The sequence below is a fragment of the Juglans microcarpa x Juglans regia genome, chromosome 4D, assembly GCF_004785595.1.
Source record: "Juglans microcarpa x Juglans regia isolate MS1-56 chromosome 4D, Jm3101_v1.0, whole genome shotgun sequence".
Taxonomy (NCBI): Eukaryota; Viridiplantae; Streptophyta; class Magnoliopsida; order Fagales; family Juglandaceae; genus Juglans; species Juglans microcarpa x Juglans regia.
In genome coordinates this window covers 7,736,717-7,757,500 of record NC_054600.1, presented here as the reverse complement: position 1 = coordinate 7,757,500, position 20,784 = coordinate 7,736,717, and the positions used below count along the sequence as shown (strand labels likewise).

The 20,784-nt window shown below is 39.8% G+C and overlaps 1 protein-coding gene across 1 annotated transcript; it reads right to left on the bottom strand.

The window, feature by feature from the left end:
* Positions 1–977: 977 nt before the first annotated feature.
* LOC121261583 (probable leucine-rich repeat receptor-like protein kinase At1g35710) lies at positions 978–3,216 on the bottom strand. Its single transcript, XM_041164018.1, has one exon. The coding sequence runs from the start codon at positions 3,072–3,074 to the stop codon at positions 1,146–1,148; it is 1,929 nt and encodes a 642-aa protein (XP_041019952.1). The 5' UTR covers positions 3,075–3,216; the 3' UTR covers positions 978–1,145.
* Positions 3,217–20,784: the final 17,568 nt, after the last annotated feature.

Sequence of the window (20,784 nt, the reverse complement as noted above, 5' to 3'; positions counted from 1 at the left end):
ATAAAATTAATTTTATGAGATGATATAGACCATAAATTTTTTCAATGCCCAAGACTTTTTAGCCCCCTTTTGACGTAGCTCCTGTATTTTGATGTATTTCTAGGATCCAACCACTCTAATGGACAAAGTAACTGTAGTTTCTTTTGTGTGTAATGTATGATTATAATTACCGTTGAATCTATCCGAGGAGGAGTATTTAATTCCTCGAGGGGGATGAATGATGATAGCCGTTATGTTGTCGGCTTCTGAAACCGTTATGGTAGAAAACAAAAGAAGAAACCAGAGAAACATAATATTAAAAACAGAACATCTCAATGGAGGATAACATTTAAGTTGGTTTGGTGTATAATTTAAACCTTGGCAGTGATCTTCAGCCCATGGACCATGGTGATTATTGACAACATTATCTGAAGGGGAAAGAGGTACAAAAAGACATTAGAGAGAGAGAGGTCACATGATGGGATTTTATTTTATTTTATTTTCTCTGCTCATCTGTCTCAAAATAGGCATAGCCATGCTTTTATGACAAAGCATTTTGTTTTTGTATGACTGTCACAAATCTCAAAATGATAAAATTACTATTTTCTTATTATTTATTATTTATTTAATTTTTTATTTTATTAATGATTCAAGAAGTGATTATTAATAAAATTATATATTTTTTTAATAATTAAAGATGTTAAAAACATATTTAAAAAAATGATAAAAATATAATAAAGTATAAGTAGTAAAGGGCTAGTGAACCGGTTGAAGGATATCATTACCCAATCTTAGCTACGCATTAAAACCAAATTAAAATGGTGCCCCACTCTCAGGCGTGGAGCTAAGTACATAGCCGTTGAAGCTCCCAACTCCCAAGCAGAGGGTTCATTTTCAATAAATTTGTCTGGAAATTATCTGTATATAGGGATATTCAAATGACTTTTGTCCTTCGAACTTTGAATATCGATCCAAGAAAGGGAATCACAAAAGGTTTCTAAAGAAACTCACCTTTCATTCACGTCTACAAACTTTTGCAGAATAAATACATACTTTTCACCATGAGAAAAAGGAAAAAGACATTGAACGTAAATGAACCTACTTCCTCACTGTGAAGTTTGATTGAACTTTTACAAGAAAAAGAGAAATCTAGGGGGCAGTATTAATTAAGAGTGCTTGCAGGGACGAAGTGGAGCTCCACACAAGCCAGGATTACCTGAGAATGCAGATGCAGGGATGATGGCTTTGTGAGGAGGAATCTTCCCACTTAATCGGTTTTCTGATACGTCAAATTCTGTAAGCTCCTTCAAATTCAGCACCTTTGCTGGAATAGTCCCCCTCAGCTTGTTTCTTGACAGCAAAATCGTATTTAGTTCCATGGCATCGCCAAGCTCTTCCGGTATTCTTCCTGAAAGTCCATTACCCACAAGCTTCAGCACCTTCAGTTCTTTCAGTTTTCCCATTGACTTAGGTATTGATCCTCCCAACTGGTTGTGTGATAGAACTAGGGATGTGATAGAAGCCAATGCGGGTCTGTCTCCAAGGTTCTCTTCAATGGGTCCAGCAAACATATTGTTGGAAAGATCAATGGAGTTAAAATGCCCAAGTGGGTCTACAACTTCTTTCGAAAATATTGGATTCAGGTTGCCACTGAACATGTTGGAATGAAGATCAAGGTCCATCAGAAGCGAAAGGGTTTTGAACTCAACCGGGATTGATGAATGAAAGCCATTGTATGATAAGTTGAGAAAGGAAAGGCTGGTCATGTTTGCAATCCAATGGGGCAATTTCCCTTTTAATCCATTGCATGACAAATCAAGGACAGATATAGATGATGAAGACAGCCATCTTGGAAGCCGACCCTCAACCCCAGTTTTTGCCAACAAAAGCCGGAAAAGTTTCAATTTCGATAACCACTTTGGTATACTGGCTAGCCCCAGAGGATTGAAGGAAAGATCTAAGGTCTGTAACCCCTGTAATTTAACTAGCTGAGGAGGAAGTTGACCAGTGAGTAGGTTTCTTGATAAGTCCAATGTTTGAAGGTTAATTAAATTCCCAAAACTCGAAGGGATCTTTGCTGTAAAACGGTTGTTTGAGAAGAACACATCAGTGAGAGTGGTTAGATGTCCGATAGTTGCTGGCAATTTCCCAGTTAGCTTGTTGTTCTCAAGAATTATCCTTTGGATTCTGGAGAGCTTCCCAATGGATGGTGGTATATTTCCTGTCAGCTTGTTTTCTGATAACCGGCAGAATACTAAAGATCTCAGCCCGGAAATCGAAGAAGGAATGCTTCCATTAATCCTGTTGTGATTAAGATATAACAGTACCAATTCCGAAAGTCTACCAATTGATCGTGGAATTCTTCCAGTTATCTGATTTTCAGACAAATCTAGATATTTGAGATTCTTAAGCTTGCCAATACCTGCAGGAATTCTACCAGAGAAACGATTTTCATGAAGATCAAGCTTAGTTAGCAGTGCCAAGTTGCCAATTGAAACTGGAATCGAACCAGAAATTTGATTTCCTGACAGACCCAGTTCTGAAAGTGACCTCAACGACCCAATAACAGAGGAATGAACAACACCAGATATGTGATTATCACTAAGATAGAGTTTCTGTAGCCGAAAAAGGTGCTGAAATGTGATTGGCACAGAACCTGTGAGCTTGTTTGAATCGAGGAAGAGATGAGTAAGCCGCAATAACTTGCCAAATTCCGATGGAATGGGACCCTTCAAGTCCTTGAGATTGCTCAGGTCGAGAATTTGCAGAAATGATAAGTTCCCCAGAAAAGGAGAAAGGGTTCCAGTCATGTACGTGTCAACGATGAAGTCGTTGACTGAAACGAGTCCTGGACGAGAGATGTTGACAACTCTACCGGAAGAATCGCATCCCACACCTTCCCAAGCTGTGCAGCAATCGGAGGATGATTTCCAGGAATGCAAGAGTCTTGAAGGGTCCGAGGTGATCTTGTGCTTGAACTGGAGTAATGCTTCTTTGTCTACAACGTTGCAGGCTTCAGCGACCAGAAGCAGGGCTGCTGGGAGGAAGAAAAAGAGGACGAATGACAGGGTATTGCGGTGAATAGAAACTTCCATCTTTGGTCACAACGGAATTTTTGTGTTGGAAAAGATGTCTCGAGTTGTGTTTTGTGGGGGAAAAAGATGTCCTGATGAGCTCATTCACGTGTTGGGAATCTGGGATTTTTCTCTATTGGCTCGACCGTTGGAGAGAAATAGCTAATCTACGCTCCTTTGTGGAGTGGAGCCCATCAACAAGCTACAAATATAACTATATATACACAGAGAGAGAGAGAGAATTCTTAGGAGGATGATGTCAAGACTGCATTGGATCCCACTAATCTTTGGATAAAGAGAGATTATATATACAAGATTAAAATACAAAAATTTCGTGTAATTTCTTTAAAAAAGAATAGATCCACCATATAAAAGGTGAAAATTTCATTTTTTCTTGATGACATCCAGATTTTTACAAAAGATTTGTACAAGATTTATACATTTAGAGCTTATACTTAACATTACTCTATTTTTTTATTCATAAGATATAAGCTGCCTCATTTTGCTCATGACATGTGTTTTATTTCCACATTGGTAACGGTAATTTTGTTGATCTGGTTTTGTTTGACAATCTTTGGTTCGGTACGAAGTAGGGTTGGAAAATGAGGCTGAGCGTTGGTGGGTTCTCTTTTTTTTTTTTTTTTTTTTTTTTTTTCATTCGATGGAGCTTCATTGGGGTACTTAGGTTTTGGTTTATGAGAAGGCAAATTGAATTCATCGAGCGCTTCCACACCTTCTATGGAACTAACTAGAAAAGTAGCAATCGAATTCATTATCATCGGTTTCCTTTTGTTTTCACGTGTAAATAGAATTAGTAAAACCTCTAGGCTCAGAAAAATAACAATGGGAGAAAGGGTGTTCCAGGCCAAATCTAGACGACTGTTCCAAAGGTAGCCGCCCTTTATATATTAATAAAGGATGCATGGATTCTTGACAAAATAATGATAGGATTATTACCTTATTACTACACATCTATTATTTTTTTTGTATTTGATTTTTTTTAATTTTTTATTTTACTTAATGATTAAGGAAGTGAGTATTAATAAACTTATATATTTTTTTAATTTTTTCTTAGTGATTAAGGATATTAAAAAATATATTTAAAAGAAAATGATAAAAAAAAAAAATTTGAAATGTCCTTGAGTAGTAGATGGGTGTAATAGGGTAGTAACCCTATCACTACCCTTCTTGAAAAAGGAAAGAGCTGATGCGAGAAGTTGACGTTGCTTTCTTAAACTTGGAGAACGAACACAAATCTCCGACCGGTCATTTCTCCAATACACAAAACCTCATCTCTCAAGGGTTGGGCAGTAAGGTCCCGCACCCCGCTGCCCCGCCCTCTTCTCCCCACACCACGCCCATGTGGGGCGGGGTTCTGGCCCGCTTAAGCGGGGTGTGGGGGGCCCGTCCGCACCCCAGGACTCCTGCGGAGGCGGGGGATGGAGGGGCGCTTTTCCCCTTCCCACTTAATATATATAATTAAAATTATATATATATATATATAAAAAAAACCCATCAGTAAGTGAAACAGTGCCGTTTTGTCCATGAAAAAAGGGCGTCGTTTCACTTTTAGACTTTAGTTAAGGTCTCCCTCTCCCCCAGTGTCCTTCTCCTTCTCGAACTCTCTTCTCTCTCACTCTTAGACTGACTCTCTCTCTGTCTCGATATCTCTCACGCTCTCTCAGTCTCTCTCGCGTGATCTATTCTCTCTCTCGCACGATTGCATGAGCAGCACCACCGAGACTCCAGTCACTCCACCGTTGTTTGAACTTCCGATTTCACTTCGCATTCACCACCACTCAAAGGTAAGAAATCCGAAACCCTAGATTTTATTTTTCTAGTTTTGAATTGGAGATTGGAGGAAGGATGAGTTGAATCAGAGATGGAAGATGGAAATAATTGTGAATTTGTGTGCTGTGGAGAAATTTGTGCATGTGTTTGATTCTTTTTTTTTTACATTCATCCAAAATTACCAACTTAATGATAGAATAAGCTCTATCATTCTAGTCATCTAATCCTATACAAACTTATCAACTTAGCTACCTAGTCCTAGCCAAACTTTTACATCTACAAAAGTGAACATAACAAGAAAGGGAAAAAAAAAAAACTCTTTGAACATGGAGAGGAGAAATGGAGATGAAAAGTAAAGGGGTGAGGAGGGATGAGTCTCTCCCCGAAGCTGGATGTAGGAGGGGTAGAGAGAGGTAGGGGTGCTACACGCCCCTTACGAGGCCGGGTAGCCCCACCCCGCCCTCGCCCTCACATGGACAGGGTGGTGAGTTTCGACTCTGTCCCGGATAATGGGGTGTAGGTGGGGGGGGGGGGGGGTCATCCAGCCGCTGGCCCCCTCCCCCCCCCCCCCCCCCCCCCCCCCCCCCCAAAAAAAAAAGAATCAAACACAAGCAAAAATTTCTCCACAGCACACAAATTCACAATTATTTCTTTCCTCCATCTCCGATTCAATCCATCCTTCCTCCAATCTCCAATCCAAAACTAAAAAAATAAAATCTAGGGTTTCGGAGTTCTTACCTTTGAGTGGCGGTGAATGTGAAGTGAACATGGAAGTTCAAACGACGGTGGAGTGACTGGAGTCTCGGTGGTGCTGGTCATGCAATCGTGCGAGAGAGAAAATAGATCACGCGAGAGAGATTGAGAGAGTGCGAGAGAGATCGAGACAGAGAGAGAGTCAGTTTGAGAGTGAGAGAGAAGAGAGTTCGAGTCACAAGGAATCTGCACTTATGACTTGTTTCGATAAGTCATAAGTGGGAAAATCGAGTCACAAGGAATCTGCACTTATCCAGAGAATAGGTTGATCTGAAATATGTTACTACAATGAAGAGTTATCGCAAAATGTTAGCATTCCGTTAGGAGACAACTTCCCGACAGTTAGCAGAGTTCTATTGCAGAACAAATTCCTACCAAACTCATTTCGTCAGTAGAGTCCTATTACAAATCAAACTTCTATTAAATTTGTTCCATCAGCAGAATCCTACTACAATTGGAATTGATTTTTAAATTGTTTATTTAAGGAATCCTATTGGTTAGGATCTGTAGAGATTCAGATTTGCATATTTTTTAGAGCACTTTCCAGTGCATATTTTGGTGAGAAAAATTTCTTGGAGAATTTTCATACTATTTCTCTCAAAGAGTGGTGCTGAGTGTGAGAAAATTCTCTTGTGTTTTATCTTTCTTTTTGAGTGTGTGCATGCTCCATACTAGAGAATTGATCGGTCGAGTTTCAACCATTGGAGTTTCAGGAGAAAAGCTAATGTTTGAAGATCGTTAAAGGTTCTGGCTGCTACTGCGATAGAAGACAAATGTGTCATTTGTCTGGTCAAGTAAGAGTGTCAATTGACAAAGATTTTGTAATTGAACTTTACTTGTAATTGATTTTCAAATAATAAAATTGATTTTTCTGGGTCTAGTTGTCCCGTTAGGTTTTACCTTTAAAGAGTTCTTTAAAGGGTTTCTTTTCGATACCAATTTTAGTGTTACACACTTTATTTATTTTATGTATTTGATTGTTTATCAAATTAATTACGTACTTGACGACTAACCAATTTATTGAATAAATTGATAGATATTTTCGATGCATTATATGGATACTTGGGTAATATCAACTTTTTTTACTACTGAGTTGGAAAATGTTCAATTATTGCTTTTGACCACCAAATCCGCACCCGTGCCTCTTCTTACTACACTCTCCAGGTACCAATCTACAAGATGGGTCAAGAATCTCTACTAGCGCATATAGCTCACACGCCATCGTAAATCCGCACCTCCAACGCCTACAAATGCAGCACTAGTGAATTCCTTGGCCTCAAATCTACAAACTACGACTGACCCCACTTCATTCCCACCGACGCTTGAGCCTTATGCGTCAGTACAGTGGCCGGATCTCAATTGCTGCGTGCGGCAATCGTGTTTTTCAAACTATGACTTTGATTTCTCTAAATGTGAACACGAGTTAATAGAAGTAAAGTTCTCCTACAAAATACACCAAAACAATCAACTGCAACATCTTTCTAATCATTGTGATTTGGAGCCACGACCAATCGATCCACTTGTTAGATTGATGTAAACCACCTTTGCGGTGATCTCACTGAGCCAAGCAGCACGGGCCTGAACCCATGGTCCATTGCCATTTTTTTTTTACCCTCTCTCCCCCCAGTACTGCAACTTTTGTAATGGGGTTTTTGTATGGAGCACTCCACCCACTTGTATCTCTGTTATAATATAATGCATCCTCAGTTTTATAAAAGACAGTATTCTCACAAAATCATAAGCAATGAGCTCCATGATCATGGCCTCTATATCTACAACTCTATGGACCTAAACATCATTATGATCTTTAGTTCTTCCACATCTTCATTTTTCTCTATAATCACTTCTCCATCGTCATTGTCTTCTTTACCATCCAACTTTAACGTTCAACTGCATTTCCATCTGCAATACCAACAACACGAGAACGATTGACCAGGTGATTAGCATGTCAAAAAAGTTGCTTTGAGTGTATTATTTTTTAGAATGGAGGAAAATAAATAAAACATATATACCAAGATTTTATGTACAATTATTTACTCTAGATTTAGGTTCTAGGAGGAAAAAAAAAATCTGACATGTGAATTGTACGTAGGTTTGCAAAGAGGTATATGGAGAATTGATTCGTAAACATAAATGTTGAAGATAATTTCAAATTATTAATTTGATTTTATCATTATCATAAGGAAAATACTATAAATACAAATGAATAAAAAAAAAAAAATCTCACACACTGATGTAGCACACTGCTAGTGTGCCACGTCTCCTCCTATTTTTTTCTCTTTCTTTCTCCCCTCCCCCCGTGTCGCCACCCCTTCCCTCTCCTCGTGCCCTTTCTCCATGCCGGCCATGGTGGTCGGGGACCACCTCAAGGTTTGCAAAAGACACCGAAGATCCAAGCGGCACCGTCTGCTTGGAGCTCACGGCAGCTCGTCATGCACATTGGTGGCTAGAGACCACATTTCGCACACTATGCCCTCTCCCCGTGCCCTCTCTCTGTGTCAGCCATGATGGTCGGGGACCACTTTACATTGGGCTGAAGACATCGATAGTCCAAGCGGCATCGCCAGCATGGAGCTCACAGAAGCTCGTCATGCATGTTGGTGGTCGGAAACCACATTTCGCACACTGTATGTGGTCGACCGTGCGTCGCTAGGTGGCTGGGGCGGCGGGATTCGAGCCGATGGCTTGTCCTTTGGCCATCTGTGGTAGTCGGGAACCACCCCGGGAGGGCAGACAACGCCGGCGAGGAGGGAAAGGGGCGCCGTTAGGTGCCTAGGGTGGCGGGATCTGAGCCGATGGCTTGTCCTTTGGTCGTTCGTGGTGGTCAAGAATCACCCCGAGAGGTCAGACAACACCGTCGAGCAAGGAAATGGGGGAGAAAGAGAGAGAGAGTGAGAGTGAGAAGAAAAAAAAGAAGGGAGACGTGGCATATTGCTAGTGTGCTACATCAGTGTGTGAGATCCCTTTGTCTCTAGTAGCTGTTGAAATTTGTCGCGTCCTCAGCATGAAACAAGTAACTGCAACAAAGAAATACAAGTATCACACACCTATTATAGTGATACAAATTGACTCAGCAGAGAGAGACAAAGTTGTTTTATAAAAAATAAGTTATTTATTGAGAATTTAATGTGTAGTTCTTATTGAAGTTAAAGTTAAGGGTGAGTTTAAACGAGAAAAGGCTAATGGAATACCTAGACATCTAGAGATGAGAAAGGGCATAATAAGCAACAAAATGTTTCAGGAGCTGAGAAAAGGCATTGTTCCAAATATTGTTTTTAGGAAGAGGGACGTTACCCCCAATTTTATTAATAGAGCTCAATTTCAGCCGAGAAATACCATGTAAAAAAAAAAAGAACTTAATTGGGGTTACAAAAATCCCAAATCAAGTCCTAAACAAACTAAAACTATATTATCTATCTTTACAACATTAAAATGTAATCTACAATAGTCACTGTACCAAACAATCACATTAGAAAACTATATTAACATCTACAACCCAAGACACTAAAATGCAAACTGAATTAACAACTATCCAAAAGCAATGCACATGAAAGAATAGTAACAACTACAATCTATGTCTAAAATTTGTAAACCAGTTAAGAATCCAACTTTAATTCACCTCAGGCTAATCTAGGAAAAAAAGAAAGACAAGAAAAAAGTTTGTGGCGCTCCCAATCTCCCTTATATAAATACACAGGGATCGAGACGCCAGGATGGTGACAACACGGTCACACATCCCAACGAAGTGCCAGTGTGTGTACATGCAACAGTGTACAAATAAAATAACGCAGCGGATAGTCAACTAAGTACCAGAATTTATTTACAATCAAACATCAGTAAAAAATTTAATTTAAATAGCAGTTATACAGTCGTCCATAAAAATATAATACAATAGTTTTCAAATAAACAAACGAGTGATCCCAGATCACCCCTCAGGCGGAGCCGTCTCCTCAGGCTCACCCTCCTCCTCCTCATCTGCATCAAAATCTGCGTTACCACAAAATGGTATCGCAGGTAAGTATGACCTCAAATAACAACGTAATATAAAATGCATTAAATGCAACTAACATGCATGCACATGATGAAATATGCATTTTTCCACAAAACATCATTTTCCCCGAAAATGATAATTTTCCAACACACGCCAAAATCCCATTTTGGTCCAAAATATCCGTAAAACATTTTCCCAGAAAATGATTTACCCAAAATCCAACTCGCACTATTTTCCCAGAAAATAGTGAAATAATTCCAAATGCACCATGCATTATTTCCATATGCACCATGGCCTCCTCTATGGACCATCCGCACGTCCTGGCTTCGTAGCGGTGCTCAGTTCCGCGCCCAGCGCTTACATGGCCAAGCACCCACACTACGCAACGAGCGATGCCCAGTTCCGCGCCCAGCGCGTACGTGGCCAGACATCCTCTAGTCCCCGCCAGCAGAAGGACCACGGAGTCGACACGAGACCATCTCGTCCGATCCCATTGTCGCCCGGCGACAATCCAGGGGACGTTACTCAGTATATTCCGCTCCCGAGTAACCAGAGGAGCTCCACCGAGTTAATGCCCCATCTCGGCTTGGGGTCGTGATACACACGCACCAAAAATCCATTCTCACATGAAAACCCAGTTTTCATAAACACATGAACATGAATGCAATACACGAAAACCCAGTTTTCTTTTACAAACATGATCATGCATGAAATAATGAAATGCACATGTACCAACACCATATCCAAACCAACAATTACCAATCCAATCAAATCCAACCAAACAACTCCAATCACAAATCCATCCGACCCCCGAACTCCTCGGACTCAGTCCGGCATGCCAAAAAATACAGTGAAATGAGTTAGTGCAAAAATACATTTAAATTACGAAAGTTCTTTGGAGAAATACTTACAGTGCAATATAATAATTTTCCGAGAATCACGAAGTTGAAAAATGCGACGTTTGAGCAACACCACAGTGTAAAATACACTGTGGCCGTGGGTCACAATACCAACTTTCAAACGGAGGCAAACGAAGACCCAAGATTGATAGGGTGGGCCTAGGGAGGTCGGTGAAGCTAGTGGTGGTGGTGGTTTGCCGTGGGTGGCGGCGAAATGGGCGGTAGAAGACCAAAATGCCCAAATCGAAAATGTAGATGGTGGAGCTTCACCGGTGGCTGATCGGAGCTGGGGTTGGGTCCAATGGGTTGCCAAGAGGTCGAGGATGATGTGGTAGGAAGATGGTGGCCAATGGTGGTGCGACGGCGGAGCTGGAACGAATGGTGGCCGCGGCTTTGAAGGGCTACTGGTGGTTAACGGCGGCGCGGATGGAGGTGAGGTTGGTGGGGTGAGGTCGCCGGCGGCAGGGGAACATAATGGGGTGGGCGGTGAAGGCCATCGCTGGCTCACGGCGGCGCTGGCGTGAAAGTGGCCCGCGGCTTCGTCGGGTGCGTGCGGGCTACCGGCGGCGAGGTAGGGGCTGGGATTTGGGGGGTGAGGTCGCCGGAGGGAGGGGGAGCTGGTCGGCCGGGCGGTGTCGACCACCGTCGGCTCACGGCGGCTCTGGGTGGAGATGAGGCAAACGGACGGAGAGAGGGAAGGAGAGGGGGCTGGGTTGTGCGCGCCGCGGGGAGGGGAAAGCAGAAGAAAAAGAAAAAAAAAGAAAAGAAGAAAAGAAAAAGAAAAGGAAAAGAAAAAATAGAGGGAAAAGAAGTGAGGTCAAATCCTCATAACTTGGGTCACAAAAATGATCCAACGGAAACGATTTCAAAATCTCAAGTTAAATAAAATAATTTAAACGTAATGATAAAGTCAAATTGAAATAATTAAATCCCACAGTAATTAAATAAATATTAAAAGCAATTTAAATGCATAACAATAAATAAATATTAAGAAAGCACATAAAAATTAATTTTCACCAAATTAAAATCATAGAAATAAACTCATTAAAAATCCAACCAATTTTAAAATAAGAGAATAAATTTTAAATAAATAAAAATAATCCTTTAGTAAAAATACACTAAAATGCGGGGTGTTACATCCTCCCCCCCTTAAATAAAATTTCGTCCTCGAAATTGGCAAGGTCAACATTAAGACTAAGACAAGAATAAGATTCAACTAAGAGCAGACTAAGAACATACCACCAAAATAGTCCGGCAAGGCCACTCTATAAGCAACAAGCCCAACCTTCTCTACGATCTGAAAATGGCCAACATATCTTGGACTAAGCTTTCCTTTCTTACCAAAGCGCTTAACGCCTTTCATAGGAGAGACTTTAAGATAAACTCAATCACCTACTTCAAAGGATAAGTCTCTTCTTCTTGTATCTACATAACTCTTCTGGCGATTTTGCGCTTCCGCCATTTTAGTCCTTATAAACTGAATTTGATCCTTCATTCCTTGAACTATCTCCTTGACATATAACCGAGTCAACTTACCCAAAGAGTCAGTATTATTAACAGGCAAGAAATGGGCACTCTTGGTCAACCGATCCACAATCACCCAAATTGAGTTCTTCCCACTAGGAGTCCTCGGCAACCTTACCACAAAATCCATAGAAATATCATCCCACTTCCACTCTGGAATAGGGAGAGGTTGAAGTCTACCTTGATGCTCAACCTTAACTAGACGGCACGTGGTACATTTCTCAATGAACATGGCAATATCCAATATACTCGTTTTAGTCCCCCAATGACACATCACGACCAGTATTCCTAGAGTGACTGCTATCCAAAAATCTCATTTCCTCGAGAACCTTAATACAACATCCAATAAATTCCAATGATCAATAAATCCATACAATAATATGTGCCAACCTCAATCAACTCCTATGCTCCAACGTCTAAACCTTCATGGAATTCTACTATTGGAAACCTAATAGCCACTTCCAATGTTAACCATCAATAACAAATTGCACAACCAAATGATTAATCTCTAATTACAAGTATCTTCTCAAAATTCAAGTCACCACTAATTCTTCAAATCAGCACAATTTGAACTCCTGACTACAACAAAAACACCACGCTTCTGCTGCGCACTCTGATATTCGCCACATGCATAAAACTTACGTCCTCATGAAACTAACACCAAGAGTACAAGGTGGCTCCATTCCTACTAACCAAAACCCTTATCACAATTTGGTAGAAAAACACTCTCTCTCCCAAAACCACGAGTTATAACTCAAATTCCTCAATTAACTTCTGCTGCCTTGATCAAAATCAAATTCTATAAAATACAACTATGATCAAAGACAGAAACCCAATATCAAACAACCTCAGCATCCCAAATTGAAAATAAACAACCTCAACCCAAAATACACTCATCTCCTCTAAGATAAGAAACATACTTTAAAAGACTCAATTCCAACCTAGCGAATCAAAAAGAGTGCCTAGAGACTTCTACCTAACAACCTAAACCCGAAAGCTCACCATCTACATTCTAAACATCATCTAATCTAACGGTGACTAAACTCACAACGAACCACCATTGACTTCACCAAAACATTAACAAAACCTCCTTGGTAACTCGCCCACCTATTTCTACTCCAATAAGCTAGTATTAACACAACTAGTTCCTTCAATAGCACATCACTATTAAACCTCAGGGCAAACCATACTGATCAAATCTTCAATCTACCAAAAGCCATTGCAAAGCACCCAAGGATCCTAATGCTTTATTAACCCACATACTTGATCATATCATCCGCTGTTGATTCCTAAGCTTCAACTTCAAAGATCTTTTCATACACCATACATGACATCCCATCAATCTCTCTTCAAGTTAAATAACAATGTCCTTCATTCAACCAACTAGATCAACATCTTCCATCTCCAAAGAAATTCGCCCAAAAAAAAAAAAAATTCTCATATCAGTAACTTAACTCAGATCAATCCTATTTTAATTCAGCCATTCAACTCTGCAATTCTAAAACCTTAACCCAGATATAAATCATTTCCTGAAATCCTCAAGATCGATGAACTCAAATCTAAAACATTCGCCTTATAAAACTTGTAAATTCTAAAACCCCAAATGTTATCAAATTGCTTATCGAGGTCGGCAAGATCAAAAACTTCTAGTCTAAGTAATCTCTTAATTGCTTGTTGAACCTACCAGCTTAAATCCCATTAACTTATTTTCTAAAAACTATGGGGCCTCAAACCTTAGATGAACTCCTCATAAATCTAACCTTGAAATTCGTTGAACTTACAACCTCCTACCCCAAAGACTCATTACCTAAATTCTACGGAACCTAAATTCTCAATTATCCTAAGCAATTAAAAACTATTCCCCTCCTTAGCAGCAACTTGAGTACCTAATCCAAAGAGTTCACCCAGACCCTGATGTTCAAGCCTTGATATTAAAACAACCAATCACCAAGAGTTCAGGCCTACTATACCAATGTTTAAGCCTAACAATGGCCTTCTCAGTCGTACCATCTTCCTGTCACAACATAACCCTTAACCCGCCTTTCAATTTCGAACAAAACAAAATAAAATAAAATTCCATAAATAAAATAACATACGACAAAATGCATAAAACCAATTAAGTAGTTCACCATAAAATAAATATAACAATAAAATAATCCGCCATAAAATAAAACAATTAAATTAAAATGACATACAAATAAATAAATAAACAACAAAATTATTATACAATAAAATAAATAAACACCAAAATTATTATACAATAAAATAAATAAACAACAAAATTATTATACAATAAAATAAATAAACAACAGAATTAGTATACAATAAAATAAATAAAGCCAATAAAACCATACTCAACCAAAGGTAAATACTAATTAAAGCAATAAAATCAAATAAATCAAATAACATCAATTAACATAAAATAAAATAGCAATAAACTCATAATATAAAATAAATAACTTAACTTACACCACTTAAACAAAAATTTTATTATTTTAAAATAATAAAAATAATTTTCTGGTACTATCCTAAGGGACATGTGGTTTTACCCAGAGCCGAACTGCTCTGATACCACCTGTGGCGCCCCCAATCCACCTTATATAAATACACAGGGATCGAGACGCCAAGATGGTGACAACACGGTCACACATCCCAACGAAGTGCCAGTGTGTGTACATGCAACAGTGTACAAATAAAATAACGCAGCGGATAGTCAACTAAGTACCAGAATTTATTTACAATCAAACATCAGTAAAAATTTAAATAACAGTTATACAGTCGTCCATAAAAATATAATACAATAGTTTTCAAATAAACAAACGAGTGATCCCAGATCACTCCTCAGGCGGAGCCGTCTCCTCAGGCTCGCCCTCCTCCTCCTCATCTGCATCGAAATCTGCGTTACCACAAAATGGTATCGCAGGTAAGTATGACCTCAAATAACAACGTAATATAAAATGCATTAAATGCAACTAACATGCATGCACATGATGAAATATGCATTTTTCCACAAAACATCATTTTCCCCGAAAATGATAATTTTCCAACACACGCCAAAATCCCATTTTGGTCCAAAATATCCGTAAAACATTTTCCCAGAAAATGATTTACCCAAAATCCAACTCGCACTATTTTCCCAGAAAATAGTGAAATAATTCCAAATGCACCATGCATTATTTCCATATGCACCATGGCCTCCCCTATGGACCATCCGCACGTCCTGGCTTCGTAGCGGTGCTCAATTCCGCGCCCAGCGCGTACATGGCCAAGCACCCACACTACGCAACGAGCGATGCCCAGTTCCGCGCCCAGCGCGTACGTGGCCAGACATCCTCTAGTCCCCGCCAGCAGAAGGACCACGGAGTCGGCACGAGACCATCTCGTCCGATCCCATTGTCGCCCGGCGACAATCCAGGGGACGTTACTCAGTATATTCCGCTCCCGAGTAACCAGAGGAGCTCCACCGAGTTAATGCCCCATCTCGGCTTGGGGTCGTGATGCACACGTACCAAAAATCCATTCTCACATGAAAACCCAGTTTTCATAAACACATGAACATGAATGCAATACACGAAAACCCAGTTTTCTTTTACAAACATGATCATGCATGAAATAATGAAATGCACATGTACCAACACAATATCCAAACCAACAATTACCAATCCAATCAAATCCAACCAAACAACTCCAATCACAAATCCATCCAACCCCCGAACTCCTCGGACTCAGTCCGGCATGCCAAAAAATACAGTGAAATGGGTTAGTGCAAAAATACATTTAAATTACGAAAGTTCTTTGGAGAAATACTTACAGTGCAATATAATAATTTTCCGAGGATCACGAAGTTGAAAAATGCGACGTTTGAGCAACACCACAGTGTAAAATACACTGTGGCCATGGGTCACAATACCAACTTTCAAATGGAGGCAAACGAAGACCCAAGATTGATAGGGTAGGGCCTAGGGAGGTCGGTGAAGCTAGTGGTGGTGGTGGTTTGCCGTGGGTGGCGGCGAAATGGGCGGTAGAAGACCAAAATGCCCAAATCGAAAATGTAGATGGTGGAGCTTCACCGGTGGCGGATCGGAGCTGGGGTTGGGTCCAATGGGTTGCCAAGAGGTCGAGGATGATGTGGTAGGAAGATGGTGGCCAATGGTGGTGCGACGGCGGCGCTGGAACGAATGGTGGCCGCGGCTTTGAAGGGCAACTGGTGGTTAACGGCGGCGCGGATGGAGGTGAGGTGGTGGGGTGAGGTCGCCGGCGGCAGGGGAACACAATGGGGTGGGCGGTGAAGGCCATCGCTGGCTCACGGCGGCGCTGGCGTGAAAGTGGCCCGCGGCTTCGTGGGGTGCGTGCGGGCTACAGGCGGCGAGGTAGGGGCTGGGATTTGGGGGCTGAGGTCGTCGGAGGGAGGGGGAGCTGGTCGGCCGGGCGGTGTCGACCACCGTCGGCTCACGGCGGCTCTGGGTGGAGATGAGGCAAACGGACGGAGAGAGGGAAGGAGAGGGGGCTGGGTTGTGCGCGCCACGGGGAGGGGGAAAGCAGAAGAAAAAGAAAAAAAAGAAAAGAAGAAAAGAAAAAGAAAAGGAAAAGAAAAAATAGAGGGAAAAGAAATGAGGTCCAATCCGCATAACTTGGGTCACAAAAATGATCCAACGGAAACGATTTCAAAACCTCAAGTTAAATAAAATAATTTAAACGTAATGATAAAGTCAAATTGAAATAATTAAATCCCACAGTAATTAAATAATTATTAAAAGCAATTTAAATGCATAACAATAAATAAATATTAAGAAAGCACGTAAAAATTAATTTTCACCAAATTAAAATCATAGAAATAAACTCATTAAAAATCCAACCAATTTTAAAATAAGAGAATAAATTTTAAATAAATAAAAATAATCTTTTAATAAAAATACATTAAAATGAGAGGTGTTACAAAGTTTCAGACAAACCTTTCACACCGGCTTTTGCAAGTTGATTTGCAATTGAGTTACCTTCCCTATATATGTGCTGCACTGAGAAAGATAAAGATTGACCAAAAATAATTATGCCAACCCAAATCTCTAAAAACTTCCAACGGTGGAAAAGAGACTTGATTGAACCAATGTACCAATTCTACATGATCAAATTCAATTATAACATCACTAACCTAAGCTATAAACAATATAGCAAACCTTGCTTCAATGCCATTATTTTATCAAACATATTCAATCCCTCTCCTAAATGAAGAGAAAAACCGAAAACAAAACCTCCACCATCATCTCTCAAGACGCCTCCACAACCAGCCTGGTTTGGGTTTCAAAGGGATAAGCCATCAATATTAAACTTCATTTTTCCAACTTGGGGGAAGTCTCCAGTGCACTAACAAGGTTTTTTTTTTTTTAATTTTAACTTGGCTGATGTATTTGCAAAGCCAACAAAGAGCAGAAATCTTGGACTCTTAAGATCTTATTTTGGGTTTAACAAGCCATTCAAATCATGTAACCAATGAATAACATGATTTATTACTACTTGAATCGATGGCAGGGTGCCATTAGATACACAAATTTATTGACAACCTCAATTCTGAAATAATGATCATCGGTACCATAGTTCCTAGCATACTAACTTGATCTTTCCTTTTGAAGAGCTTCCATCATTGTAAGATAAGTCTCTTCCGTGGAAAGCTTAACAGATAGGAGTAGCCAAAAAGAAGTGCAAGGTTTTCCCATACTTCAGTAGCTAATCTCCCACTTTCAAACAAATGATCCACAGATTTTATCTTAGAGGCCGAATTGGGGCAGCAGACACATTTGGATGCCATGGGAATTCCACACATTTGTATTGCTACATCAACTGGGACTACATTATGATATAGCTTCCAGATGCAAGATATGGTTCCATATACAAGCAAAAAGAGGAAAAATATCATATGGACTTTCATTAAATTCCAAACAGATTTTTTAGAAAATTTATTAGAGTAAGATGGCTTCCAAATTCTCAAATATTCCTCTTCTTTTAATCTGAACTTTGGGTTTCAAAACAATTTCCTTCAGTTGATTTCCGCCAAGCTAAGAAATAAGACTGATATTTGGCCCATATTGTGTCCAAATGCTTTTAATCTTTAGTTCACGTTGGCTAATTGTAAATCCTTTTTCAAATAGTAAGCCATATTTTCCTGAGTTTTCAAACAGAGAATTAATAGCACATTCTCAAATTATCCAGGTTTTATGTTCCATAATGAGAGGAAGAAAATTCAGCCTCAACTTGAAGATGACTTGCACTCTTCAAAGCTCTTCTACTGCTAAGTTTGGATCCAAAGGAGACTCAACAAACATCCGCTCCTTTGTAGGGGAAATTACTTCAACCATAGAGGGATTTTCCTCTTTTTAATTGTATTTTGAACCATTTTCAGCAGCAGAATCAGCATTCTTCTCTGCTTGATCATTTACTAACACTAATTCCTCCATACCAACAGTTTATTTACTCTCAACATTTTCGACAACTATAACAGGGTTCTTCTCTTTTTCTTTAAGGAAACACTAATTTTCCTTTTAAAATCTAGTTCAACACGTTCTTGAAGGTGATAATGTATGCAAAATATTTGAAATCTTTCATACAACACTCGTTGCCAAAAACCATCATTAATAGAAGAACCTATCCAAATGAAGTCTTACTTCGATATAGATAAATCCATTTCAACACAAATGCGTGCATAACTCAATCGAGCATGAGTCAGTGTAGCTAAATCAACTTCTAAGAATTTGCCCAAAGGTTGAGCTATAACTTTCAGATATGAAGAAACACAAAAAATTAGAGGGACTAATGGAAGACATACCCAAATTGGTGCAATTGGCAAAATGCCGCTCCCTCCATTTCTTGCGAATCTCTCGTCCAAGCTTTCGCAAAATCCTCTACAGATTGAAACTATAGAAACACATGGCGCTGATCAGTCAAACCAATAATAGGTAGCCTTTCAAGAGTCCACTTTGTAGCAATAATTTGTGACCAAATGGCCTCCATAGATGGCCTTCCCCTAGAGAATTTCGCAATCAATGAGAATTGCATAGGGGACTCTGAGCGATGAAGCTCCAATGGAGTGAAGAGAACTGCTGGCTTATTATCCTTTGATTGGATTTGTTTATGAGGAATTGGAATAGCTGAGAGATCCAGCTTATTTGAAGGGTTGACAATAGAAGCATACAAGAGTAGTAACAAGTGAAGTGGCTGCAGTCTAAACCATGAAGACGATTTTGTTGGAGTGTAATAACAGCATTTGCAAGGCAAAGTGGCGAAGTCTGTGCAACTTAGATCATGATAGTCCAATGTCTCACAAGTAATTCCATGTGAATCAATAAGAACCACCTTACAAGGTGAAAACACTATGAAATAATAAATTTGAGCTGGGACAATTAGTTTGAACCTCCAAAACCAGATGAACTTTTTGAGTGTGGCTTACATCCTGTTAAAAATTTACTGGATACATCCTATTTGAAAAGTGTATTGACAAGATTAGAAGACTGATAGAAAAGTCGACTTATTCTTTTACTTAAAGCCATCTTGTACATCAATTTTTCAAAGAGGATGTATCCAGTGAAATTTTAACTGGGTAAAAGGGAAAGTTGATTTTTTTTTTCTTTTTTATCGTTTTATTGAGAGAACTATTGTGGCAAAAAAACCGCTATTACTTAAATTGAAGCGAAGTTCAATAACTTCAAGTCTTCAAGTTGCACATGCAACTCAACTAAGCAAGTTGAGACTTACTGCAGTGATTCGTATCATCTGTAAAACAGCTAGAGTCCAATTGACTTGATAAATTCATCCAGACGTCTTGTTACATGGCTTTTGCAAAAGAATCCGTTAAAGGCAACTATTGGTACCTATGATAACGAACTGCGTCGTCGAAACAACCCTTGAGAATGAATTTTCAATATCAACCTTTATTCTCTTCAAATAGGAGGAAAGTCTCATCGTTATTCCCATTATAAGTTGGGGTGGGCGGCGAGGCCCCACTGCCCATCCGTTCGCATCCCCCGTTCAGCCTACACACACACACACGCATAAATAGGTTTATAATGAAACGATGTCGTTTTAGTTATTCCCAAAGCTACGTCATTTCATTGCATGGTTACAAAATCCCAAGTTCCTACTTATAACTATCTTCAGAGATATGTGGGCAGATTTGTATGGTCCATGGTTGCAACCGTGGGTCATTAAATTCGAAGACCTGTCCTGGCATCACAATGTCATCCACGGTTGCAGTCGCTAGCCGTTACCCACGACAACGATAAGAAGTTCTCTGCCGGCTTAGAAGTGGAGGAGGAGAATGGAAGAGGGAAAATAAGAGAAAGGAAAGAGAAGTTGAGGATGGTGGGCCCTGGCCACTAGCACTGAGGCATGAAAGCCTGACAAACGGGGGAGAAGAGATGAGAAGAGCAGAGAAGATGAGAGGGTAAAGGAGGACACTAGCATGAGAGAAATGAGAAGAGAGAGAGAAAATAATCCATGACCGTGGTCATGGGTCTATATACTGATAGTTTTGTAACTTAAATTCTAAATTTTTTTATATAATATGATTTGTGATTTTTTATTGGTTTTTTTTTTTTTTTTTTTTTGGATTTGGTTTTCTAATCTTATCTTTAACTTTGGGCACATTTTTTTTTATTGGTTTTTCTTTTCTGATTTGTAACTTTGGCCGTCGGACTGAATGGAGGGCTAATCCACTCCCAAAATTCGGATAGGGGCACTCGTCCACAAGGGGCGGGGCTAGGGCCCAAGTTGCCCCCTCGCCCAT